The sequence below is a fragment of the Pezoporus wallicus genome, unplaced genomic scaffold, assembly GCF_028554395.1.
Source record: "Pezoporus wallicus isolate ANWC-B61680 ecotype Strahan unplaced genomic scaffold, APGP_CSIRO_Pwel_v1 contig_5908, whole genome shotgun sequence".
In the NCBI taxonomy this organism is placed as follows: domain Eukaryota; kingdom Metazoa; phylum Chordata; class Aves; order Psittaciformes; family Psittacidae; genus Pezoporus; species Pezoporus wallicus.
Window position 1 is genome coordinate 1198903 of NW_026635282.1, and position 23473 is coordinate 1222375.

The window sequence follows — 23473 nt, forward strand, 5'->3', positions numbered from 1 at the left end:
AATTGGTGTCCTAGTTCAAGTAAAAGGGCCTTAAGATGCTTGACCATATTAAAATTGTATAACCATTATGGCTTTTATCGCTTAAGATACATTATGCATGAGTATTCATTTTCAGCCTGACCTTTACATTTAAGTTTGCAGCACCATATTTCATACTAACATTTCTAGCTAAGGATACATACTGCTCATGCTGGTTAAGTGATAGTTAATCAAATACTTGCACACAAGGGCCTTTAAAAGTGATTGATGTGTCAAGATAGGTGAATGCGGGTGATGATTAAGGCTTAGTTATATTACCAACGATGATACGATGTTAAGAGCAAGATGTCAGCTGTGTAAAATAAATCAAAAAATTAATATTCTCTCAGCAGCTGTAAATCTATTTGGTTGCATGTATCTTTTACACACAGGTATTTTCTAAAGATCGTAAAGTGTATGTGCCAGAGAACATGCTGCCTATATACATGTGACATTGGATGGCAGCAAGAGTATAATCCATTTCTATTACTTTTTTTATAGCAACCTGATAAAGTATACATGAACAGTGGGGGGACCCAAAGCCCACCAGCAGATGGTAGACCCAGCTCTTTCCCTGGTATCTCTTGCATATTCTAGGATTGCATCAAAGATTAATTTGGCAGCAACTGTAATATGGATTGCAAACTAAGACACCCTGCATCATCATCTCTACTAAACAGTTATGGTTTTAGTCATTGTGACATCCAGTTTCTCTCTGTTCTCTTTGTGATGTTTAGTTTACCACCTACATAGATTATTACTATGTAAGCTTTAAAAGGAAACAAAAGCAGATAATACATAAATGCATCTGGCACAAATTGAACTGCAAAATCTGTTACTGATAATGCTTGTTACAGGAAGCATACATCTACAACGGTGAGAAAACTCCAGGTCAGCAATAGTCTTAACACTACGTATCTTCACCGCCAGTGCTTGCAGGAGCATCATACCAGATAGATACACCTGTAACTCAGGAGGGAGAGAGCTATAGTCTCTTTTTCACCACTGAGCTGGTCTGGGGACATAAGGGCACAAACCAGTGCACATCTTAACACTTCCCCTGGTGTTACCTGTTGCTTCCCACATGAAGATAGTGGTTGGACTCACCTGTAGCTACTGGCTGGTCACAATTTTTAGATCTCTGTGTTTCATTACTGTATTTTTGTTATTCTAACAATGCTGTGAAAAATACACCTGTTTATATTTTAATTTGTGTTGAACATGTACAGGATTTGGTTTAGGGCTTCACAATCTAGCAGGTACAGGAGACATTCCTTGCTCAGGAATGAGATAATGCTGGCATATATGTCATGCTATACCTTTCCTTTGTTTATGTAGAAAGATGATTAGTGGTTTATCCTCCCATTGTGGTTTAGCAATGATTACCCCCCATATGATTTCTTGAAATACCAAGGCCAATTTCTCTTAACCTGCTGAAGCTAAACTGTAAAGCTCAGTAAGATCAAGGCTTCTCAGCAGCTGAAGCCTTGATGCACTTTGTCATCCCAAGTGCAAGAATATGCATGACTTGCTGATCTTGCTACAGGGAGATGATGGGGAGAAGGGTCAGAGCCACACTGTCATCTTGAAAAGGGGTAGGATAGGAATGGGGACCATTGCTGCTGGAAGCATGCTGTTTTGGTCCCCCATCAACATCAATCTAGGATCCTTATCTGCTAATCACAAGTTAGTCAGTATTTCCTTTCTCTTTCCTAAACATGGTTTTTATTCTCCCTAGAGTCAAGATGCCTGTGGCAATTTTACAATTGCAAGTCATGGCACACAGAACACCCTGCCCAATAAAATTGCAATCTAGGCTGAAGCAATACACCATTTAGTATAACCATTCCTTATTAAGGTCTGTGGTAGCTTTTATGGGTGTTTTGAAGGCTTTGTTGAAGGAACAGCATTCACTCAGGTACTACAGCAAATCTGAATGGTTCCTCAATAACAGTTTTTGCATACACAAAGACAACTGGTGTTCTACCACATAAAGTGAAAATTTCCAATCCATTTCTGAAGTCTAATTTTCTTTCCTATTTTAGGGCCAAATGAATTTGATTGCAGTCTGATTATGGATTCTGATGATCCTGTTTATACAGATTTTGACTTTGAAGACCAGGTAATTTTCTGTATATATGGCCTCTTTCTAGACAGTTTTCTAGTTTATATACATACTGTGCTTTACAATTTGTCTGAACAAGGTGGTGGAACTTTAACAGTACCTAAGCCAAAGATCTTTTTAAGTGCAATACGAGTAAATCTGTAATACACAGAGGTTGTTTTCTGGTTAGGAGAAAAGAGTGAAAATTATTGTGGTATTAAAAGCCCATATCCTCCATTTCTTCAATTACTGTGCATTCCATCCCAGGCAATGTTCAAGGCCAGGCTGAACAGGGCTTTGAGCAACCTGGTGTAGTGGAAGGTGTCCCTGACTGTGGCAGGGGGGTGGAACTAGATGAGCATTAAGGACCCTTCCAACCATTCTATGATTCTGTGATTGCTGAGTTTCCTCCACAGATTTTAAAATGTTGGAAAACATGGTAAATAGAATCATTGGAATGGACTGTACAATTTGCCCATTGTATATTTAAGAAGGGAGAGTAAAAAACTTTTCAAAAAAGAGGCATGAAAATACGAAGTGTGAAACATAACTAACACTAAATCGAACATTCTCCCCTTGAAAAAGTGTGAAGAAATAAAGAAGAATGAAACGACAACAGATGCTGCCAGTGTGTTGAAACCAACCTTTCTACTGATCCCATTCTATCCACATCCAAAACCTGAATTTTGATAGTGTTTTCCCTATATGTAGGAAGAAAGAAGGCTGGAGGTGGAAAAATGTTGTATCCATCTTTCCCCTCTCATTTTCACCTCAAAACTGGTAAGGTCATATCTGGACTACTGTGTCCAGTTCTGGGCTCACCAGTACAACATATAGAGCTGCTTAAGAGAGTCCAGCGAAGGGTCACTAAGATGATTAAGGAACTTGTCCATCTTTCCTACAAGGAAAGCCTGAGAGAGCTTTGAGTGTTCAGCTTGGAAAAGAGAATGCCCAGACGGGATCTCATCTATGTGTACAGAAATCTGATGGGAGGGTGCAGAGAAGATGGAGTCAAGTTTTTTTCAGTGGTGCCCTGAGACAAAACAAGGGGCAATGGGCACAGACTGAAACACATGAGGTTCCGGTGGCTTGGATACTGTGCTAAGGATAAGTGTTACTGTTCTTGTTGCTGTGGTGTGGATAAGCGTTAAAAGAATGACTTATAATTAAAATATTTTTAAAGCCAACTGCTTATCACACCACCATACTTAAGGGTGGTGTTTTTGTATGTTTTGCTTTCTGCCTTTCACTTTTACACAATTCTGCTTCCATTTTCTTCACAAATACCACAAACACTCCTCTAGATTTGGAGAGGATTGGCAATGAATGTTATTTTGTGTTTCTGTTATCAGAACTAAATGCAGTTGTGAATTTTCTCACCTCTTGCCTCATTATTCACAAAAGATATCTTTTCTTGTGGAATTTTAAAGCTAGTGGTAAAAACAGGACCAACAAAACTGAATTTCATTCAGTATCATCTGTTCATTCATTGGTTTTGTTTTACAGTATTCTGTGCAACAATTTATCCACGCCTGCATCATGTGACATGTTCTAGCCCTGTTCTTTTCTGTTAGTTTACAATCCTTTCACTGTTCTTTTTAGCTCAGTTATTTCAGTTTGGCTTTTTTCAGACACCTTACCTTTGTCCCCAAATCCAAATTTAAATCTCATTCTTTCATAAATTCTTCTTAAAACATTCTTTACCCCAGGAAACTCCTTTAAATTTATCTTTGTCTTGATTGTACTACTTCTTTACTGCAGGATTTAGGCCTTTATGCCCTATAAAGCAGAATATATATTTAAATCATGTTTGGATTATATAAATTTTGCATTTTACTAACATTTTAAATAACATTCTTTTGGCAGAGTGTGAACAGTAAAAAAATTATATTCTTGGTACATAATGTTTGAAATGCTGTTAAAATATAATAAGCATAAGTTTTATAGTAACAAAATAAAATTAACAGAAAAAATGTATGAAAATTATATTGATTTATAATTCAAACCACATGGTTCACTGATGATATATTCATAAAAACACTAATTTGCATCAGTTTGCTTGTGGTTCTTACATGAGACTAAATACAACTACAGTGGGACCTTATGGTCTTGGTCAATAGCAAATACTCTTTCCACCAGATGTGTCAGTTAGCCTTTCTCATTATTTTGCCAGACCAACACATTGCCATTCTGGCAAAAGTGCAATACTGTTAGCAAACAGAAAAGGACAAACAAAGTAAAAACAGTGCTAAAAACCCATCAGTCAGAGAGATACATTCAATACAAAGTAGCTGACAATGATTCTGTTAATCTGCAAGTTGATATCTTTGATACTTATTAGTGACATTTTAAAAAATATTTCTATCACTAGTAAAAATCTGTATGCCCAGTTCATCTGAGATGCCTTGAACAAACAGAAAGAAAATATAAAGGAGAAAGCAATTGCAACCAAAAGCCCTCACCATTTCAATTTTGAAATGGTGCAAGCAAGTATTCTATACAGAAGCAAAGATGGGAGCGGAGATTGTCATAAAGTCATAATAACATCCAGCTATCAAGTCTGAAAAACAAAATTAGAAATTACTATCTGCACAAAAAGATCAATAACTACATTCAGGAGTAGGGAACTGCTCGCATTCAAAATTTGAGTTCATTTTTATTGTTGCAGTGATTTAATACTCTGGTGATTTACCACATGCTGTTTATGAATTGGGTGAAGCACCAGCAACCTTTACTCAGAGAATCTCAAGTGGAAAAGGAACACGTATGAGGATACAAATGTGTCATGAAGTGATGTTATTGCATAGGAAATCTGTCATGAGAATGAGGGGGATAAGAAGGCTGGTTTCTAAGCAACCTTACACAGCTGAGCTGCTAAAAATGGTTGAATTTTAGCAGAACATATTGGTAGTCACTGAACAAGAGGAGTTGGTGGTTAGCGCGGTACACAATATGTACTAAAGACAAAGCCACAGCTGGGCATGAGTATCACTTGGCACATCTAAAATGGACATACGCAGATACCTTTGTGTTTTCTCATTGTAGGAATGAGCCAGGAAAATCTCCTGTGTAGCCTAAGCTAGCAAAGGTGTATCTGAGTTCTTTAAATGAATGCTATTTTTTCCAGAGTAATCTCTCTTACGGCAGGCAGGAACAAGGAGAACAAGTGGTGTGGTTCCAACTACCAATGCAGTTATCAGCATCTAGGAGTGCTCTAAAATACAGCAAAGTACTTCAAGAAACACTTGGTACCTGTTGCTGAAACAGTGCAAAGCAACACTAATGCAGACTAAGATCTGGCTTTTCTGGAGGACGAGGTAGGGGAAATTGAATTAAAAACAACTCAGAAAAAGCTTGAGCTTTGTATTGTACATTTTATAAATGAACATGCAATTAAATTAATATAACTAAATTAAAAGCAAGCTGATTGTTTCCTACTGGCTGTGCATGGATGTTTGTAGGACTAGAACACTTGCAATCACTAAGTCTCTACAGCACTGAAAGGCAGGTGGGAAATACCCACTTTTTTTCTTTTTTGAAGAAAAACTATTTATTTCTCCAAATCACTAATAACTATTTTCTGTTCTCTCAGGTCTGTAGCTATGAGATCCTATATTACAGAAGGAATAATCTAGGTTTTTAGAATGACTGCCCAAAAGATACTCAGCCAAAAAATAAAAATAAAAGCAGACATACTCTTTCAGTGTGCCTTGTGGAAGAACTAGATGGTTTCACATGGTAGCAATCCGTATAGCTTCTTCTGCGGTGATGATTACTATGTTCATGGCTTGATTGAAAAATGTAAAAGCACAATAAACTATGTTCAGATATTTTCACCCATATTAAGGCATCAGGAATATATTTTAGGCCACTTATTTTTGGGTGCAATAGCACAGCTTCTAATGAGCTTTATAGAATATTTTCAATTTGCAGAACTCACTGTTGTGACTAGTATCTGGTTTAATAAGGATTCTTTTGCTGCTGGAATGCTCTCAAGTGTGATACACTGGTCACTTGGTTCATTTATACCTGCCATTCAATTTCCTAACTTTGCCAGAACAGCCGTGAATATAATGCCACTTGTTTCCAGAGATCAGACAAGCTTTATCCTTTAACACTTGGATTTTTAATTAGAAGCACACCATTTGGCTTATTTCAAGTGCATTCAGGCCAAAGTGCATTCAGGGAATATTGAAAAATTGGCATCACAAAATCCTATCAGAGTTCTAGATAAAAAGACCATCCAGTTATTTTCTTGTGAATACAAGGTTTTCAAGACAACCTTAACTAGTCTGAGGAATGCTTAGACTAATTAGAGGATGATTGTAGAGTGAATCCACTCCTAAACAAGTACTTTTAGAATTAGTAATTTAAAATTTGGAAAACATGAAAATCAGGTATACTTCAAGTAAAAACCTTAGAAATATGTTTGGCCTCTTAATATTGGGGAAAAGGGGAATATTTCACATCTACAAAACACTGAAACACGTTTTTGTGCCTCAAAGTAAGTTACCAGGTCATAACTGAGGCATTTCCGTGTCCTTCCAGTGTCAAGACTGCATTAAGTAAATGCAATGGTGTATGCAAAAGAGAGATTGCTGGTAATGGTTTCAAGCTAAAAGAGGGGAGATTTAGGCTGGATATGGAAGAGAAGATTTTTACAATGAGGGTGATAAAACATTGGCACAGGTTGCCCAGAGAGGTGGTGAATGCGCCATCACTGGAGACATCGAGGCTGGATGTGGTAGCGGGCAACCTGATATAGTTCAAGATGTTCTGCTCATCATGGAGGTGTGGGATTAGATGACCTTTGAAGGTCCCTTCCAACCCAAACTATTTCATGATTCTTTTCCCCCATTCACCATCCTAAGTACGTCAAAGACCTAGGAAAAATAGATGTGAAAAGACTGAAAGATAACAAAAGGTTTTCTGCTCAGCAGTGACAAGCAATCTATTGAATTAAGAAAATTGCATAACCCAATCTTTGCTGCAAGTGCAGAATGTTTTATAATTAGAAAATGTGACAGCTCACTTGAAAAGCAACAAGCAAAACCAAAAAGTAGTGGAGGAAAAAAAACCCCGAAGAGAGTTACTCTCATTCTAAAAAGAGGAAACAAGCTCTTGATTAGAAGTTGTTGCCATGTAGTGACAATTCTTCTTACAGCTTGCTGTCATTTCCCACCCAGAGCACATACAAATCCAGGCTTTAGGGAAGCAGGAGGAAAGCTTTAAGTGAACTGATGAAAAACAGACTCCATTTCTACCAAGATTATAACAACATTTCTAGCCTGACTGATTATCATAGCTTTAAACTTAAATATTTAAGAGAGATAATGAAAAGGCCCCGAAAGCCCTTTTCAATGAAGAAGCAAAACACAAATATTCCTAAAACTGATGGGCAGCAGCAAATTGAAAGCCTCATTTAACTAAAGCTCTGTGGATTAATCCAAAGGCCATTTTAATCCATTTATTATGTTTCGTGTCAGTTTTCAATGTTTTGACTCAATTTTCTTTACATCAAAGATTCAATCCAAGTAATTTTTTTAACTCTTCAGACAAAGTAGTCCAGGGGTTGGCATTACAAGTGGTAATGGCTTTAAACTAAAAGAGGATAGATTTAGATTAGATATTAGGAAGAAGTTCTTTACTGTGAGGGTGGTGAGGCACTGGAACTGTGGCTAGCCCACCCCTGGAAGTGTTCAAGGCTAGGTTGGACATGGCCTTGGGTGACATGGTTTAGTATAAGGTGTCCCTGCCCATAGCAGAGGGGTTGGAACCAGATGATCGTTAAGGTCTCTTCCAACCCTAGCTATCCTACAATTCTATCATTACAATATGACAAAGAACAAACTGCACATCTCCAAGAGTAAATTTTCATTGCAACTTCTAAAGCTTTGAAATGGATTAAAATATTTAAGGGGTCAGATCTAGAATGTACTGTATTAATCACGTGCCTTCTCTTTACATAAAAACATAAGGAACTTATAGTATAACAGCAGTTTTATTCATATATGTGTGCAGCATTAGTCATTACAGGTCTTAGTAAAATGACCAGGAGTATCCAGAAGCCATTTTGGCTTTTAATGCTGCACATTTCTGCAGTGTCCGTTTCTCTTTCCCTGATACGCAGCAGTATCAGTTTGAATAGCACATTCTGGTACTACAGGGAAATGGATTGAAACAGGAGTATGTGATAGAAAAGAAAACGGACTGTAGGAAACTCAGAAAATGATCGTGAAACTCTGACCCCTCAACACGTTGTTTTTGTTAAAGAGCGCAGAAAGGTGGAGTCCAATCTAGTTTAAGGATGTCTGCAAAAGGAGATAATGAGTAAGAGCCCAAAGAAATGAAAGAGCTGGAGAGGCAGGCCTACCTACAGAGAAAGATGTTTAAGAGGAATGTACTGAAGTCAGTGAACAATCTGCTCAGTTCAAGTTGTCATGGAAACTATCCTATTAAATGCTTAAAAAAAAAAGAAATCAGTTCTAGAAACAAAGTACTACAGTTTGCCTGTTACAAAGTGCTCCCTTAATAAGCTCAAGCCAAGTGTGATTTGGTGCGTCTATATCATTTTGTAAGCTTGAAGAATTATTTTTCTATTTCAAAATCACCATTGTACACTCTAGTAAAGGCATGCAAAAGAAAGCCTAGCACTCTCTTTTCCCCCATGTGTGAAAATGTGGTGAAATGGGCAAGAATATTGCTATAGGCTCAATCTGCATTTTTTTCTTTGGAATGTCAGCAACAGTTGTTTGCTCCTCCTTTCACAGACATAATTTGGATTTACTTTCTGGTGATATGTATATTAGTGACAACTAAACTGCCAAGGTTAGCTGAAGTCTTGGCATTGCCCATTTCTTTTCAGATTCTGGACCAAAAGTCACTGCCTGCAGCTGTGATGAGCAGTGGAAGATGTCTGTAGAACAAAAGTGTTAGAGTTTACAGTATGTTACCCTCCTATTTCTAGGCAATAGCACTAGGATAGTGTACCTCCTTCCCTCACACCAGTTTGCCCCTTTGCTGGCAAACTGAGGCTTTATCCTTTCATGCACAAAATATACCGTTACAGCTAAATTGGAGTTCTGCATTTTACATGTCTAGCTTTACAGCCCAGGGAACCTGCAGAGTTCTTGGGGAGTATCAAGCATCCCACACAATTGATGTAAATAGGATCCACATCAGAACACTTCAAATTGCATCTAAAGCTGATAAATGCAAGCAAGTATTTTAATCCCTCCACCTCCTAGATTTAGACAGCTTACTCAGGGCTGTGGACAGGTTCTGTTCACATAGCCCAGCATCCCTTAAACAGTTACCAAAGCCCTTCCTTTAAGTTGCTTCTAACAACAAAAAAAAAATCCTGTGTTTTAAAGCGCTGAAGAAACAGCTTTTTATAAAATGTATTTATATTTTTTAATCACTGTAAAAGTACATACCGTAGATTTTTACATTTACATATTAAACTGCAGCGATTGCAAGGATGCTACTTTACTATATGGGATAGAAAACTGCTCTTTAAACTTATGTGTACTGTTCTGAAGCAGAAGTGTGGCTTCTCTGGCTACATTGGAAACACTTTGGGGAAAAAAAAAATTGAAAAAATAAACCTTTATGTATTTTTAGAAAGCCATATGTTTCCTGCTTGGTGTCTTCTTACTCCTTATGTATCCCGTGATTTTGCAGTCAATTTTAGTCAAATTGGGCTTAAATTCCAGTCATAAGGAGTGGCCTAGTTTTAGAATTCCTTCACAGTAGTGCATCTCAGATCAGTGGACTGTTTAGTCCCATGGTTAAATTCCTTTTTAACAGAGAAGTGCTTTGTAAATACCATGGAAGTTCCTTATGGAAATTTATAAAGCTATCTAATAAAACATAAATAGGCATTTCAGTAAGCCTAGAATATGTTTGGTCAAACATTAAGCAGAGAAGGTCTCTGAGAGGTAAAATTTGAGCACAACTGTCAATTTTCGTCTTAATAGCAGCAGATCACAGGATCTGAGACCGCATGCTGGTCTTATTTTTACAACACGATATCCTTGTCCTTCTCTGTGCCAAGATGTTTTTCTTCTTTCTTTTTGTAAGTTGAATTGAGACTGACCTGCAGAAAAGCCTTTTTCATCCAAAGGTGAAAACAAAACAAACAAAAAACCACAAATAAGCAAAAAAAAAAAAAGAAAATAAATCCAAACCACTGAATTCCAGCTCTCAGAAGGCAATGTAACAGTTCAGGGCAGAGAACCCTGCCCTGAGAGGTCAGAGAGACTCTGCATACACAGTGCTAATGGTGATTTGAGAGATCCATTCATTAGGATCATCTAAGAAAAGGAATTCAGCAGCACCGAGTTTGTGGATCAAATGCACTGGAAGGTACCCTGCTGCACTTACCTGTTGCAGTGGCTTGATGTATCAAAAAGCCCCTGGGGGGGGGGGAGAACATTAATAGTCCACATAGACAAGAATCATTTAAGGAGTGATGATGATTTGCAAAAAACAAATAACGCTAAAAGAAAAGTAGTGATAAATTCTGGGAAGAATTTGTAGGCACAAATCTACCGAAGAGTAAAATTTGTAGGCACAGATCTACTGAACACAGTATGTGACAAGTACTTTAAAATGAGCAATAGATAATAACTATGCACAGATAATATGGGTGTCAAGTCTCTCAAGTTTCTTCAAAACACAAAGCTATTTAAATCTCAAGCCCCAATTTTTCTTCAAGTTAGATCAATGTTGTCCCCTCAAGTCCAGCCTTTTGAACCTAAGATGAAGTGTTTAAGTGTTTGGTTTACCAGAACACTCTTATGCTGCTCTGAACATGCAGCATGCTCCTACTCTGCTGGGAGTGGTGTTCTTATTGCATACCTTAGTTGGTAAGTTTGCCGTTCAAAGTTAATTTCTTTGAAATCTTACTCAGTTTGCCATGGTCTGGAAATCAGTATGAAATCAAAGAAATTTTGCTTTCATTTGCATGCTTAATAATCATGTGTATTTTTTGGGGGGGGGGGGGGGGGGGGAAACAAACAACAGAAGTTAAAGACCCAACCCCACACACTATAGCAAACAGACTGTGAATTTTTCCCCCTTCTAAAAAACTGGTAATTATTCTATTATTTTTTATGCTATCAAAGACCAAATAGAAACAAATGAAAAATCAGAAAATAAATCTTTCATATCTTTAAAAGCCAGGTAATTAAAATTTAGCTTTTGACAGGTGTTAAAACCAAGTTAATTTCTACCTCCATATACGTAGAGATCTGTTCTATCTTCAGAACTGATAATGTGGTTTATTTTAAAAGAATAACGGCATAGAGATTCTTGTCTTTGCTAGAAACCTAGAAATTAAAGGGAATCATAACAATCTAATAATCTGTCAGCATCTTGAAGATGCTATTACAAACACTAGGCTTTCTTGCACTTTCTATGCACTGCAAACAAACAAAAAACACCTCAAGTGACGTAGCACTGTTCTGTTATCTTAATTACTATTAGCCCTTTTGACATAAATAACTCCATTCTGCTGAGCAGTATAAGATAAACCTTGCAGGGAAATAACCTTGAAGCCTGAATGCATTCGTACTGTACCCTATCTCATTTAGACATATTCATTAGTTCTGGACCAGAGGAGATCAGAGCACAGCCACCCATGCTTTCCAGAGACATACTTTTAACTCATACTCGCATAAAGCAGCCCAGCCTCAGAAACTGATTTGAATCATGAATCAGATTTAATGGCAAACAACTGTATGGCTCATAAACCCCATTCCCAGATACCACAGCCCATACATAAAACCTGCAGCTAGCCCATCATATCTCATAAAAACAAAACATGGGTGCTTGCAGGCATTTAAGAGACAGATTACACTGATGAGCTCTGACTAGCCCCAATTCTTTCAATGCTTAGCTTTGACTAGCTAAAGCTTGTTCAGTGTCATTATGTTTTGTAATATATGCAAGGACCCCACTCAGTGATAACTACATTTTTGTAAATAGAGGCTGCATACATCTAATCTGAAATACCATCCTCTGTGATTAGGTGGATGCCTAATAAATGCAGTTGCAAACACATGTCAAACTCTAAAACCACATAGATTGTGGCAGACTGGACTGTGCTGGAGCAGGTAAACTGTATATCCAGATGGTGCTCAGACGTATTGCTTTCTGATTTCCTGAACTAGTCTCAATCAGTGAAAGATTTTATGTCATTGAGAGCTAAAGTTGATTTTAAGGCTACTAGATGTAGAAGCGTCATCTGTAAACATTTAAAATCTCATTAAATATTACCTTACTAGCACAAAGATTTCAAAGTAAATATTCTACAGGCTAAAGAGGAGAAGGTGGAAATGCAAGTCCTAAACTTAGTTCTGTTTCCATATACAACTGTGTTTACATTGTCAAGTCTGAATGGAATTCCTTGCTAGAATGGAAATCCTGCCCTTGCCTCTACTCCCGAAGAAACTACAGGGGCGATATATGTGGAACTTGAGTGTTCTTTGAAGAAATAAAATGCTGGAGAAGCACAAGTGTTCTGCATACCTGACAACAGCAAAGGGAGAATTATGTAACTACAGTGTGCTGAGAAGTTGGTGGTTAGATACCTGCACTCCCAAAGGGATACTGATGAGATCACCATGATTAAACTACGTAGATCTTGCTGTATACATTATGTCAGTCTTAAACTTACATTTGTCTGTGCTCCTGGCTTGACTTTTTTTAATGCTTATGCATTCAGTTGAACTCTCAACAAATATTTTTAGGCAGATAAACACGTAATTTTTATTTGCTTAAGTAATTTGTGCCTAATATTTTCCTTTGAATGATTACATTCCTTAATTCAATCTTGAAAATTGAGTATAAGCTTAGGCAACAATCATGTTGTATTTTAAATTCAGTCTTGCTGTACTGCCTCTTTGCTCCTTAATCCATGACTGTTTATCCTCTTCAGTAAATTTCTAGGAGGAACTCTTGTCATATCTGTTAGAAATCTGAATAAAATGTATCAGGCACTTTTCATCACTATTTTTTGAGAGGCATTCAAGTAACTAAAAGGTGATAAGAGAGAACTTTTTATTCCATGTTACAAAAATAGAAAAAAACATCAAGGGCTGGAGCAGAGTTTATTAATGTGTAACAGAAAAGCTTTGTCATTCCATCAGGTAACAAACATTTACAAATGCTAAATCCTAATGAAGAAATGTCCCATCATTAGAAAAAAAATATATATATTTTATTGCTTTCTTGAAAGCAATATGACTTAAGGGTCCTAATTCATTAGTACCAATACTCAATGACCTGGAGAATTCTATATCATTTCCTTATTATTTGCCGTGACTTGCTGCCATATTTCTTGATTATGGAAATTACGTCACACCCAGCAAAGACAGGCAGTGACTTAAACTCATTAACCTATGAAGTACATACTACTAATCAGATATTTCTTATTAATGAGCTAAACGACAAAAGGTTAGAATACAGTTGGAAGCCTGCATTTTCCAACTCTGAAGGAAAATATCGAATGAGAGATTCGTTATAGGTAGAAAACTTATCTATTTAACAATGACTTTACTATTGATAGTGTTTAAGCAGTTACACAGCTATACCCCACTAACTGATATGTTTCCAGATAATAATTATAGCTATAACCTGGCTCTAAAGGCATCTGAAATTACAGACTACCCACTATTCTTCAAAACTCATTACCTGCAAGATTATAGTCTTCCTCACCTTGTTTTCAACTAAATGGAAACGGCTATACCATGAGCACAGAGACTGTTCTGCTGCTAAATCACTGTATTCCTCATGGCAACGTGGTGTATAATACTATTAGGAATCTGGTAATTGGTGGGACTTCTTCCTTATGTGGGAATTCGTTCCGTATATGATCCCTTGCAAAATCCAGCAGTTATTTTCCAAAGCACTTTGGTAAACGGGCAGCACAGTACTTTCAGGCTGATACAGGTTAAGCCATTCACAGTTTAGAGACCCACTTGCTAGAAAGACACAATAAGAAATAGGTATTGTGAAATGTAAATAAGAGGAGACTGACATTAACCAGGAGGACAGTGTCTGCTGTACTCTACAAGGGACTGCAAATCAAACAGCAGATCTAGCTTCTCACCTAGATCAGCAGAAAAACTGGTGTACTTTTGAGGAAACTGGGAGGAAAGGGGTGAAAGGAAATGGTTCTAAGTTAGTTTAAGCATAGGATAGCAAAACCTGTGTAGGAATAGCTTGTCATCAAAGCCAAAGTAATTGTAGCCCAACTGTTCTAATTTGTCACTCCTGACTTTTGTCTCTGCTAGAGACCAGGCTTTCAGGTCCTCTTTACACCCCTGCTGGGTGCTGTTGAGTTCTGTCTGAGAAACTGTTTTTATGGAATAACTTATTTTTTGAAATACAGAATTATGAAACAGGTGTCCTTCGGGGGGGGGGGGGGGGGGGGGGGGGGGGGGGGGGGAGCGGGAAACAAAAATGCAATTCTTTTGAAACTATTTCTGCACCTGAAAAGTGAGCAGTTACAGACAGAAACAGAAGTCATTATTTTGATGTTCTGGGTTCTCAGCAATGTCGCTTTCACACTTACGGCTTTTGAGTTGCAATTAGAATTCACTTAAATGGCTTTTCATAGCACTTGTTCCTTATGTGAGCATGGCTTGTTGGTCAGTTAACCTGTTGTTCTATTAAAGCCGATGTGGTTGGTCAAAAAAAAAGCAGCTGATAGCCTATTTAGCTTCAGTTCTGTCTCTAGTTTTACATATTTCAGCTCTAAAAACTTTGAGCTGTTCCTGACTTAAACTGACCTTTATTATTACCTACAGCCCACCAGGGTTCAGAGGCAGTTTTATTCTGCAATTACAAGGGAGAACAAAGAGCAATACTTGAAAGTAATAATGCCTCTTTCACTTGACTATAAACTTAGGACTGTGATCTTTATTTTTAAAGAAACTTTACTCTGAACTTTGTGCCTACAATGATTTTGATCTGTAAACCTTCAAAGTCATGATAAGTGACTGAATCTAAACCCAGGCCTTTTATATGTAACATTCTTTGCAGGGGCAAATATTTTACTGCGTTATTACATCAAAGAAAAAGGTAGGGATAATACTGTCACTTGAATTGTAGGAAAAAGATTACTTTCTCATCTGAAAATGTTGGGTTTTTTTTCCCCCCTGAAATACTCTCCTCCTGCAAACTTAGTGGATCCAGCTGCTTTTTCAATTTTGCCCCCTCTCCCCCCTCCCCTTTTTTTATATTTAAGATGGCAGTTCTGCTGCAGTGTAATAGGCTGAGAATTGCTGTGATTCAAAAAAATGAAAATGTTCTGTGTAGCCAATGTAATGATACTTCAGCCTAATGAAAAGTACTTATGTTTCAGTGATGATGGGAACACAAGGAGAAACCTGCAAGGGTAGCGCCAGAGCCTTGCAAATGACAGTGGCCAGCAGTTCACCTGTTCTATTCACCACGTTGCTCATTTCACTTCATCTGTTCATGCAGCTGTACAAATTTCTAGCAGTGCCCATTTCTGACAGCACACTGAAGCAAAACTGTAGGAAACTACAGCTTCATAACCCTGTTGTTTTTTGAGAGCACTAACATAATGTATTCAGTGCTGATATTGTGCACTGTTGATGTAATACGAGGACATTACTGCCAATGCTATTATTGATATTTTATAGATTAGATTAAAGCACTGATAGTGTGAGTATATTGACACTCAAGAGCCTAGACTATGTCCAGCGTATATATAACTCTGATTTATAAGAAGAACAAAGAACTTCCACTCGGACGCTCTTGCTGGCCAGTATTTGTAATTCCTCATTGGTTGTACTATATAGTATGTGACAAAATAACTCCAGGTGGCCAAATATCAGGATTAAAACAAAAAAAAAATGCCAAGTTCTACATCTCCCTGGTGCAATCCCTCTTTGTAGTTCATCAGCTTGCAGCTTGTGTGGCATTCTGAAGGTAAACACATTCAAGTTGGTTTAGACCAAAGACTTAATTTCATCTCTATATTGTAGTTCACTTCAAGAACTTACTTGAGTATTGCCTTTCCACTACTAACAGCTTATTGTACCGTATTTTCTTCAGAAGCAATTCAGCATGCACACTGATTGCTTATATAGTGTGCTGGAATTGTGCAGTTGGGCACTGAAAAAGCTAATCTTCGTAAAAACAGCATGGGCCAGTTAAACATCTCAAGTTATCTTGGGTTCTCTGTGCTCATGTACTACTGAAACCGTACCAACAGTGACATTGTTAACCATATCTCAACATAGATTAAAACTGAGAGGTTAAATTATGGAGAAGATATTAAGGTATACAGATAATCAGATAGAGAAGAAATGCTAATTATGCAGAATGTCTATTTCAATTTGTCAATTGTTAATTAATAGGAGGAGGATCAATCAAGTTTTTCCGGTTATGAGAGCACAGGAGGTGAGTTTCTTATTCAATGTCACTTGTCATTTGACTCTGAAACCTTTGATTTCCCCTTATATTTAAATAGTTACTTACAAGATAAAGTGAATTCAGGTATTTATATTGTGAAAGTTAGGTCTCAAAGGATTTTATCATATGAATTCTCTTTGAATGCAAGTTAAATCTTGTGAAAGACAGTGGATCCAAAGTTATTAAAAAATATTATTGTTAATCACATCAGATCTCATAGGTGTTTTCAGAAATTGGAACTTATTAAAAGCTTGTTGAAAGTATGAGATGCTAAGAGTCTGAGAGGAATGAAAGGATTAATCAAAACCTTTTATGGATAATAGTATTATGTAATAAGAGATGTACACACCACATTATGAAAAACAAAGTTGTATGTGGTAAATTAATGTGCCTTGTAAGGGATTAAGTCAAAGACAATAAAATCCCAGCAAGCTGGGATGGTGCCAGATCTCTACTGGTATAATCAGGCTAATGACTGGGACTCAGACTGGAAGGAACTGATTTTTTAAAAACCGCAATTTCAGCAAAAGGTGAAGCTGTAGTACATACAGTAGTTTGGGTGATCAAATGACAGTAATACTTAGATTTCAGTTAAGAGAACTGTTATTTGGATGAATTTGAGGCTCAAGAGAGTTTAAGACTGCATCTCAGATACAGTACAATCTCAATGGGATGTGGACAAACTTCTGTAGCAATTATAATGTAATAACAGAGAAAATTTCAGTGGCTCAGGAGGCAGTTTATTACATCAAGATGCATCAGCTTCTCTCCTTTAAAGAAACTGTGCATGTGCAGGGTCTGATTTTCAGGTACAATATTTTTATCATATCTACAGTGAGAACTATGAAACTGGGAGATAAATAGGCGTGTGGATAATAGCTCCTTTTGGAATGTAGAGCCTTATAACAAAAAGTAACTCAGGTAAAATCAGATCACCTTGAGTGCTACACAATTCAGTGTGTATGGGAAGTATCTAATCAAAAATCAGTAGCTCTTGCCAACTTAAGAATTTTTTTTTCATTCTAGACTTTTCAGAAGACCTGAGGAAATCAAACATCATTTTTGTTGTTGGTAAGTAGGATTCCTTATTTCAACTGCTACATTTGAAAATCCCCATGTTACTTAGCTTCAAGTATGTGATTTCTTTTAAAGTTTGGCAGAATAGTTTGGTTAAGAGTATTTACACTGCAGTGGTGGATTAGTCTTTTGAAAGGGAGTTAAGATTTAATATCATGTTATTATCCTAGGTCTGACCATGCTAACAACAGTTGTGTAAAGCTCAGAGCAGGTTGGCTGCTGAAGTATGAACATACTCGAAATGACCTTATAGTTCTTACATTAGTGCTGTGTAGCAGCAAAGGTGCCTCACCAGCATTAGTAAAAACATTACTAGATTGGATTTATAACTCAGAATTTTGAGGGTTAGGTGGAAAAAAAGAAAGAAAAAAAATCAGGTCTTTTCACCTCTTCATTTGTGAAACAACTGTTTTAAATACAGGTTTCCATTCTGCAAGTGCTCAACAGGCTGTTAAACAGTCAATGGACTCATCACCATGCATGGTAGTTAGCAAGCACTTATGCTTTGCAGGTTCAAGGTTTATATTGCTTCCTGGAAGTCCACAGAGAAAAAGCGCTAAGTTAATGCTGATCTATAAATGAGGCTATGTAATTAGCAGAAATTTTGAACAGCCTTTTAAAAAAAATTATAACCAGAGTATTTACAAGTTTCAGCTTAAAGCTTACTACTGATTACTTGGAAAGAGTAATTGCTTTTGTATCAAGCAGAATTTTTCAGAACTGTTTTACAAGGAAACTGTTTAAGGAGAGACGCTTAAACATGGGAAATTTTACATAAAAGTAAGTCACATTGTGCATTCTTTTTCCAAAGGGGTTAAAAAAAAAGTGACATCTGAAAATAGTCATAAATGAATGGAAGTTTCATTTGGAATTCAACAGGTACCAAAAAAAACATTCCAATACCAGCAGATTGAGACAGGTGATCCTTATTCAACACTGGCAAGGCTGCATCTGGAGTACGGGTCCATTCTGGGCTCCCCAGTACAAGAAAAATAATGACTTACTGGAGCAAGTCTGGTGCAGGACCACAAAGATATCTGAGGGAAAGGAGCATCTTTTAGATGAGAAGAGGGTGATTGTGCTGGGACTTTTCAACCTGGCGAAAAGAAGGCTCCAAGGGATCTTACCTATATGTATAAATACCTGATGGGAGGGAAGATGAGGGAGTCAGAATCTTCTCAGTAGTGCCCAGTTGCAGGAGAAGAAAAAATGGGGACAACTTAAAATACATGAAATTCCATGTGAACACAAGAAAACTTTTTTTTTATGGTGAGGGTGGTCAAACACTGGAACAGATTGCCCCGAGAGACTGTTGAGTCTCCATCCCTAGAGGTGTTTCAAACTCATCTGGCCACAGTCCTGAACAACTTGCTCTAGCTGACCCTGATATAACAGAGTTCTTGGACTAGATGATCACAAGAGGTTCCTTGCAACCTAAAGGATTCTGTGAAGAGATAGCACATTCATGTGTTGCACTTTCACCTTACCCTATATTAAACTAAATACTCAGTTTCTTGAAAACCGATGGTGGATGTGTTTGGAAAAGTAAAATTAGATTCCTGAAGAGCTTGTTGAAGACTTCTCTTAAAGGAAAGATGCATAATACAATTTTCAGCCTTTAAGCAAACTCTAATTCCATGCTTACTGAAGTACATCTTCCTGCTGTTCACTACAGTGTCAAATTCTCATTCTCTCTGCCTCACATATCTTATTGGAAAATTATGCTTGGGTTTGTACAAACACAGATTTTAAAAAAGTGAAGACACTCAAGGACTTTTGCCTCTGAAATTGTCCATGGTAAGGCTATTTTTCATTTATCTCTGGACTGCTTTTTCATTCTCAAAGAGTGGGTTTTAGTTTTCATTTATAATTTTTTTTATAGGGCATCTTCCAAGTAAAACTGGAAAACATACCTTTTCCTCTATTTATTCCTGCTCTTAAATCCACCTCAGACTTTCTAGTAAATGCTGTCTAGGACCAGAGGAAAATGGTGCTTAATCAAAATTCTAAGTTTTGTTTGTTGAAAATATTATGATGAAAAGTGTGGTGGGTTACTTTTCCACAAATTATGCAGAATGATTTATACTTTTTCCCAAAATACTCCCATCCCCACCCCCATCCTCTCACCCCTGAAAAAAGCTTCATGAAGTCTGACCTGAAGAGTAAGGGTGTATATTTTTATCCTGGAATTTTTTTTACCATCATGAGATCTTTGTGGTTGTTCATTTGACTGAAAAATCTTGATTTAACTCCATCTAGGCAGTGAGGATAAATGGTATTTCCCAGAGACAGATTTTTTGCTGGTGCTAGCTTGGAGTCAATCTGCCTGAATCACATGCACATGCACAATGCTCTCCAGGTTTAATATAATACACAGGAAGCAACTGAATTCTATGTGCCTAAGCAGTAAAGTTGTCTTCCTTTTGTGTCAATCGCGCTGAAGTCTGATCTCTGTGAACTGCATAGGGACAAAAGAAAACTTTGAAGAAGCCTCAAAAGAAAACAGCAAAACTATCATACATGAGGGGAGTGAGGGGGAAAGAAAAGGCACCACAAATTCTCAGCGGCTCAGTACTCCATTGCACTTGACAGCACTAGTAATGTTCAGCCCACCATACCTTGACTAGAAAGACAGCAGAGAAGATGAGTTGAAGCATACTGCTGTAGATACTTGAATGGGAAAAAACTGTCTTGAGTGTTATTAGGAATGTTTACTCATTACATAGGTGTATTCATGAGGAAATGCTAAGATGCTTATGAAGTTGTTTTAAAACTAGAGTTCTAAAGATGTGCATTTCAAGTAGTTTACAGACTAATTGAAATACACACACCATCTGCCAGAGCTGACAAACTGAGATACTGCTTATAAGACAAAAGGGGGAAAAAGCAGACAATTTCCCTCCCCCATTGATTTCTCTTGAAAATTGTCCAAAAAGAGAGAGGAAAAAAAAGAATAATTAAAATTATTATTAATTAGCAAAGTTTTACATTAGAACTAATGTAGGAATTGGAAGAATAGCCAACTTGGATTAATTAAGCAACAATGTCAATGTTTTATCCAGACAGCTAAGCAAAGACATAGAAACAGCAACTCAAAAACATGGAAAATAACAGCACAGTAATAAAAGAGGCAAAAGCAAGTCAAATTTGGCCTGAAAAGTAAAATTCATGATTAAAAAATGAACAGGAGAAATTTGTGGGATGTGCTAATAGTCAAAACTTACGTAATTACTGGCAGTCACAAAAGAAAGAAAAAACACAAAACTAACATTAATAAAACAAGAAAAATACCAACCAAAAAAACCTTTTTCATCAGAGCAATACAAAACGTAAAATCTTAACCACAGTGAACAATATACGAGTTCATCATTCTTAACTAATGCAATACTGTATATCACATCCAGAAAATTGTCGTAACTAACAAAATTACTGGAAGCACTACCTCTCCCTATCCTCTACAGGAGTATTTCAAGCCAACCACATTTGGCTTTGGTAGAGGCTGAAATTGAAGCAGAAAATTTTCAGGAATCTTTCTGCACTTTGGACCAGAGACAAGCTCCTCACTTACTCTTAAACATGGTGTTTAAAACTCAGTCAGTCTAATTTCCTCTGTAGAATCTTTGTTCTTGCTAATGAACCAAATGGTTTAAACTCAATATAAGTAAGACCAGCCTTTTAGCTGACACTTGGAAGATGTTACCTCCACCTACACTTACAGGTTAAACATTACCAGCTGCAGCCAGTGGCTTCTTGTGCATACAAAAAAAAAAAAAAACCACAACCCACACACTCTCCCCCCCCCCCCAAAAAACGAAACCGAACCAAACAAACCACAAAAAACACCCCAAAGATCACAAACCATAAAACTGTTTATTTGTCTAAGATATGCCAGACCTTGAATGACTTGATCCGACTTGGAATTTAGCCCTGCTTTGAGTAGGGCATTTTACCAGAAGAGGTCCCTTCCAGCCTAATTACAGTACAACTCCTGTATTACAGCTCCTTCTAAAATCAGATAGGCACAGGATGAGCAGTGCTGATAACTAAAAACTCAGTCAGTCCAAGCTATAGCTTTAGAAGTTAATGAAGACTGCTTTTTCTGACTTGCCATGAAATAAACATGTTTCCTTCAAGAAAATGGTGAAAACACAGTGGTGTTCCAGGCCATCACATCACTCTGCTAACATATGCCAAGTTGTTTCTGATTAAAATCATGTTTCAGAAATAAGAAAAACAAATGCTGAGGGCTTTTTTTTGTTTTTGTTGTTGTTTTTGTTATTTTTAAACAGTAGCATCATTCATATATGGTTTCACTCAGACCAAAATCATACATGAACAGCAGAGGAGGTGCTATTGAGAAGCCTCCAAAGGCCATCTTCTGAAGCTAAGGCATATTTTTATTTGTATAAATAATCCGAGTAGCATTGATAGAATTGCCAAACTGATCAAGTCCTCCAAAATCATAGCTTGAATATGAAGGATAACTTGACTGGGGTTATTTTGATTTCAGTTCTGAGACTCCAGCCAACTGTGCAGCTAGGTTTCCCCTGCAAGCACTTTTCCATGATACAGGGATGATAATCATTATGAAAATAAGGTCTAGAATTGGAAATATTTTAAAATGAACGGTGGGACTCTCTTGTAAATCCTGCTGCGGGCTTTTTATGTAAATGTTTATGTTATTTTGGTGTATGATAAACTTGTAATACTTGGCAAGTTTCAAGTAGAGACATCTCAGTCTGTCTATATGACACTTCTGCTTTATTAATATTTCTGGCAGAAAAGCTGGTTCATGAACTGTTCATGCTGCTTGTTCCTGTCCTTGCTCATTCACAGCAGCAGGCCCAGCATCACTAATTCATCTGTTCCTGTCCCTCTAGCATCATTAATTCATCTGCTTGTGATTTGGTGCTCCAGGCCAGACCAGTACATTTGAATCACATGCCTAGGCTTGCGTCTGTCATAGTCTCAGGGAGATTGGGGCATGAGGGAGAGCAAACGTAAGAGTCTCCATTTCTTAAACCAAGATCTTTCACTGATCTAAGGCAGGCCATTAAACATTCAGAAGTGCTGCTTGGGTGGTTGTCATTTCTTCCTACCCACAGAGACCACTCGTCTTGTCCTCTTGAGGTGCTCTCTATGAAGCATTTCTACAGTCAATAATTAAACAGGGAAAGGTAACCACTAAAGTCAGCAGTGCTGCCAGAAAGTTATTTACCAGATGATTTTCTCACACAGTTTCACAGGCAGCTGAATCAACATAATGGCAGGGAAAACTGCACTAAGGGAGTGTGTAAATCTTTTAATCCAGCCTTGTCTACAGAAAAGCAATATACAGAACCACATTTAATTTCTGTGCTCTATCTAGTACCTTGATTCCAGATACTTGCTTACTCTTTGTATCAGGAAGCACAAAGGGATACACAAAGGATTCAGTTTCCATGAATAGTCTCACTGACTGATAAAATGTGCTCAATTTCTTAATTTGCACTTCTTATTTTTATTAAGTTAAGGAATTAATTTTTAAGCAGTATGGTCTGTGCTTAGTAATACTAGCATAGTACAAGTGTGCTAACACTGAAGATCTGCTGGCAGTTCTACATTCTCCTGCAGGTCACAGAATACTTGTAATTCCTCTGGCCATTTTCTAGGCTTTAACTCTGCCTTCATGTCATATATGAAAGTTAGAAGACAACGTGATTAATCTGAATAGCAAGTTACCGTGAATCAGGCTGTTAACACAATCTTTTTTTTCCCCCCAAAATATGCATAGGCAAAGTAAAAGATGACATCATGCAGAAAAAATGACAATGTTCTCAAAGA

At 37.3% G+C, this 23473-nt stretch overlaps 1 protein-coding gene across 1 annotated transcript in view; it reads left to right on the forward strand.

Moving 5' to 3' along the window:
- The window catches only part of AK5 (adenylate kinase 5), a 90772-nt gene that overhangs the window by 49700 nt on the left and 17599 nt on the right, over nt 1-23473 (forward strand). The window contains exons 8-10 of the mRNA XM_057416977.1: nt 2064-2140; nt 16519-16561; nt 17600-17644. Of these exons, the coding sequence (XP_057272960.1) occupies nt 2064-2140; nt 16519-16561; nt 17600-17644 (165 nt within the window). The remainder of the gene's footprint in view (nt 1-2063; nt 2141-16518; nt 16562-17599; nt 17645-23473) is intronic.